This window comes from Sprattus sprattus (assembly GCF_963457725.1).
Source record: "Sprattus sprattus genome assembly, chromosome: 9".
Taxonomy (NCBI): domain Eukaryota; kingdom Metazoa; phylum Chordata; class Actinopteri; order Clupeiformes; family Clupeidae; genus Sprattus; species Sprattus sprattus.
In genome coordinates, this window is record NC_137928.1 from 6,348,351 (window position 1) to 6,353,350 (window position 5,000).

General features: G+C 45.3%; 1 protein-coding gene across 1 annotated transcript in view; it reads left to right on the plus strand.

Annotated features, from left to right (window-relative positions):
- Positions 1–5,000, plus strand: part of dscaml1 (Down syndrome cell adhesion molecule like 1) — a gene marked incomplete at both ends in the record, with an annotated part of 69,809 nt that overhangs the window by 10,999 nt on the left and 53,810 nt on the right. Inside the window, one exon of the mRNA XM_080844561.1 lies at positions 4,785–5,000. This exon is cut by the window's right edge and continues 60 nt beyond it. Coding sequence (XP_080700687.1) covers positions 4,785–5,000 — 216 coding nt within the window. The remainder of the gene's footprint in view (positions 1–4,784) is intronic.

Genomic DNA, 5,000 nt, shown 5'->3' on the forward strand with positions numbered 1-5,000 from the left:
ATGTCACAGCGGTGCGCACACACACACTCTGACAGCGGAGAGGGGAGGGGGAGGCACACTCCCAGCACCCCCCAGCACATAACACCAGCTGCCTCATTGCTCACTGACATTTCTCTCTCTCTCTCTCTCTCTCCTCTCTCTCTCTCTCTCTCTCTCTCTCTCTCCTCTCTCTCCTCTCTCTCTCTCATCTCTCTCTCTCTCTCTCTCTCTCTCACTCTCTCCTCTCACTCGCTCTCTCTCTGCTCGATCTCATGCTCTCTCTCTCTCTCTCTCTCGCTCTCTCTCCTGCGCTATCTCATGCTCTATCTCTCTCTCTCTCTCTTGTACACTCTCTCCCTCTCTCTCTCTCTCTCTCTCTCTCTCTCTCTCTCTCTCTCACTCTCACTCGCTCTCTCTCCTGCTCGATCTCATGCTCTCTCTCTCTCTCTCTCTTGTACACTCTCTCTCTCTCTCTCTCTCCCTCTCTCTCTCTCTCTCTCTCTCTCTCTCTCCCTCTCTCTCTCCTTGCCTTTATCTCCTCCTCTCTTTCAGAGGCGTTCTCTATATGTCTTTATTTTCCACACAAACAAAAGTAATATCTCACCTTAGAAAATGGATTTGTATACCTGGATATACTTACAATATGTGCACAGCAGAATCACTCACTATAACGGCACCCACCTACCAATTGTATACACACACACACACAGACATATTTAAAGACAGACACACACACACACACACACACACACACAAACACACACTCAAACCTATATAAAGACACACATACACACACACACACACACACACACACACACACACACACACACACACACACACACACACACACACACACACACACACACACACACACAAGCATACACACACACCCAAGCCCATACGCTCACGCTCACAAACAGAATCTCTCTCCCATTGAGAGAGCACTAAAGATGAAGGCCACCACAGGCGTAGCTGTGGTTAGCTCTGGTTAGCGAGGCTATATTTAGCCCCCTAGCCTGCGTTGCGTCATGTGTTTGCACAGAGTGGGTCAGGCATGGTTAAAGAGGAACAGTGCTGATCTCCTGACCCCTCGCCATTATCCTGTCACTGGAAAACACAAACATAACTGTCATACAGTTTCCCTCACACACACACACACACACACACACACACACACACACTCACACACACACACACACACACACACACACACACACACATACAGAAGCGCTCGCCTGCGTGAAGACAGCTTGTGCTGCACGAGCTTCTGAAGCTAATCCCAGAGGTTGATTAAAGGCCTGAATATGTATCCCCGCAAACAGGGAACGTCCCCAGGACGTTAACAGGACATTCGCAAGGTCCCCAATCGTCCCCAATTGGTCCCCGCCACAACGTTCGCTAGAGGACGTTACCAGAACGTTTTTGACGTTCGTAGCAAGTCTACGTTTGGTCCTTCTGCGACGTTCGCATGAGTCTTAAATCGGACTTTTAGGGAACCTTATAAATTGGTCTGTCAGCACACCTCCCCAGGACGTCATTTAAAAACGTCCCCATAACCTTTACCTGCAGGTCCTCTGCGTAACGTTCGCATGAGCCTTAAAACGGACTATTAAGGAACGTTATAATTTGGTCACTCAGCACACGTCCCCAGGACGTCATTTAAAAACGTCCCCATAACCTTTACCTGCAGGTCCTCTGCGTGACGTTCGCATGAGCCTTAAAACGGACTATTAAGGAACGTTATAATTTGGTCACTTAGCACACGTCCCCAGGACGTCATTTAAAAACGTCCCGTAACCTTTACCTGCAGGTCCTCTGCGTGACGTTCGCATGAGCCTTAAAACGGACTATTAAGGAACGTTATAATTTGGTCACTCAGCACACGTCCCCAGGACGTCATTTAAAAACGCCCCGTAACCTTTACCTGCAGGTCCTCTGCGTGACGTTCGCATGAGCCTTAAAACGGACTATTAAGGAACGTTATAATTTGGTCACTCAGCACACGTCCCCAGGACGTCATTTAAAAACATCCCGTAACCTTTACCTGCAGGTCCTCTGCGTGACGTTCGCATGAGCCTTAAAACGGACTATTAAGGAACGTTATAATTTGGTAACTCAGCACACATCCCCAGGACGTCATTTAAAAACGTCCCGTAACCTTTACCTGCAGGTCCTCTGCGTGACGTTCGCATGAGCCTTAAAACGGACTATTAAGGAACGTTATAATTTGGTAACTCAGCACACATCCCCAGGACGTCATTTAAAAACGTCCCGTAACCTTTACCTGCAGGTCCTCTGCGTGACGTTCGCATGAGCCTTAAAACGGACTATTAAGGAACGTTATAATTTGGTAACTCAGCACACATCCCCAGGACGTCATTTAAAAACGTCCCGTAACCTTTACCTGCAGGTCCTCTGCGTGACGTTCGCATGAGCCTTAAAACGGACTTTTAGGGACCGTTCTTATTTGGTCCTCTGATGGTCCTCTCTGAACCAGAAGTTCCGCTAGAGAAAAATGATTTTCATTTGCCCGACATTTTAATGATAAGCCGGCCAAATATCTAGCCTATTTCTGCTTCTAAATTAGCCCATTGAAGAAAACTGACGGCCTGCATAGCTTAAATAATAACATAATCAGGTAGTTTAGAATGCAACATGTTTATTTTCCTAAGTTTACAATGGGAAACAAAAACATTTATGTCTGATGCGCGTCAATTAGTGGCCTTTAAGCGCAACCTGCTGTGGCGTTAAAATGAGCGCCGCAACATGGTCATTGCTCTGTTCAATGAGAGCAGAGATTCTTAAATTATTCGACCCTCTTGTGAATCCTTTGCACATTTTACTGTGACTATCAATTACCTCGCACCTGAGCCAAGAGAACTTGTCACTCCATAACGACATAAACGCCCGACATTTCAGCTTTTTCTTTGGTGATGCTGTTCGAACATCTAGGGCTTCAGGTATTCAGTGTTTGGAAAGTTCACTTTCTACATGAACTTGCTCAGTTCATTGTTGATAATTCATAATTTTGAACTACGTTCACAGCTCCAATTTTCAATATGAGGCGAGTGCTATAATTTTTCAAAATCTCTGTCTGCAATACCGCTCTCGGCTCTTCCGCGCGCTCACGCACGGTAATAAAAGGAAACGAGCAACACTGCAGGTATTACAGGTTCATCCTCGTCAGAAGGTTTACCCTCATCAGATGTTTTTGGCCTCTGAAAAAAAGCTTTTAAGGCTAGTCTGCTTGGCCATGTTGGATCCTTCTCACTCAGTTCGCTCCTCGTTTGAAACCGAGGGTTTGCGCTTTAAAATGCAGCATATGCGTGTTGTTAAATAACTTTCTAACGGCAGATTAGCCTGTTCCTTTTAAACATAATAAGGGCAGTGCACGTTTGCTTTATAGGCCTTACGTAATATTAGGATTGTTGTCAAAATTGTGTTTGCGAGACGGGATTTTTAAAGAAATTCCAATCAGACAATTTGACCGGTGAGCTCTTCGTTCTGTTGCACCATCTTTGAAGGCCTGTGGAAAGCTCAATATGTTAAAGCTAGACACTTGGTCACCTTCCTATGTATGCATTGTATTGGAATCATGCAGACATTACATTTATAGCACAGATCAGTACAGAAGCATTCATATTTATTTTATTTCATCATTCTTAGTTTGGCTAGTTATTCTACCTCCCTGCCCGCACGTCCGTGATGTGCCATGGATGTTAATTAAAAAAGGAATCATTACGGAAAACCCTCAATGCGTAGTGACTGAGATTGCTACAATATGCTTTTCCTCAAAAAAGACTAAGTTTGTTGGCTGTCTCACACTGTGATAAACCTGTTAAAGTGGCACTATAGTAATCAGACAGTGTTAGGACAGTAGGTAGCGATCTCGTTTAGTAATAGGAAGGTTTATGGTTCAATTCCCATGCCCGCAATCAAGTTTGTAATCGTGTGTGTCTGTGTCTATGCATATCATATGAAATGTGTAATATAAATGAACTTGTGTGTGTGCGCACTGTAAGCAAAATGACGGCTCCGCGATCTATTATTATTTTATTTTCTTCATTTAGCTCAGCAAAAACGGTCGTGCCTGCTACGTCCGCGGTGCATCCTTGAATAACGTACCCAGGACGTCTAAAATAGGTTTTGTAGATGTCACCACAATGCCCTCAGGACGTTCTTGCAACTTCCTGCAGAACGTCCCCAGGACCTATAGAAACACGTTCCCCAGACGTAACCACAATGCCCTCGGGAGGTGCTTGCAACGTCCTGCATAACGTCCCCAGGACCTATAGAAAACGTTTCTCAGTTGTCACCGCAACGTCCTCGGGACGGTCTTGGAACGTCGTGCAAAACGTCCTAGAGTTGTCACGGGAACCATACACATTTACGTTTTTAGAACGTTCAGAGAGACCATTACGGGACGTCTAGGGGACGTCATTTTGCTTACAGGGATGTTTATTAATGCTAGGAAAACATGAATATGTGTTTTTTTTATATTCTTTTAGAGTTATTTTATGTCCTCTTCTATTTACAATTACATTCAGAAAACTTTTCACTCACGATCCATGTTATGGATTGTAAATATATCTAATTTACTCTATTCTGCTCTATTCTCCCTTGCTTCCTATTTTATTCTATTCTATTCTTTTCTACTGTATTCTATTCTGCTCATCTGCACTATTCTATTCTATTTTATACTATTTCATTGTAAGAGTCTAATTGAGTCCTTCTCTGTTCCTACGCTGTGTGTGTGTGTGTGTGTGTGTGTGTGTGTGTCTGTGTGTGTGTGTGTCTGTGTGTAGAGCCGTTACGGGTGACGCTGTCTCCTAAGAACCTGAAGACAGGCATCAGCAGCACGGTGATCTTGTCCTGTGCGGTCCAGGGCTCGCCCCACTACACCATGTCCTGGTTCCGCAACACCGAGCCGGTTCTGCCCGACCAGCACTTCTCCATCCAGGGGGCCAACAACGAGACGCTGTTCATCAGCGCCGCACAGAAACGCCACTCCGGGGCCTACC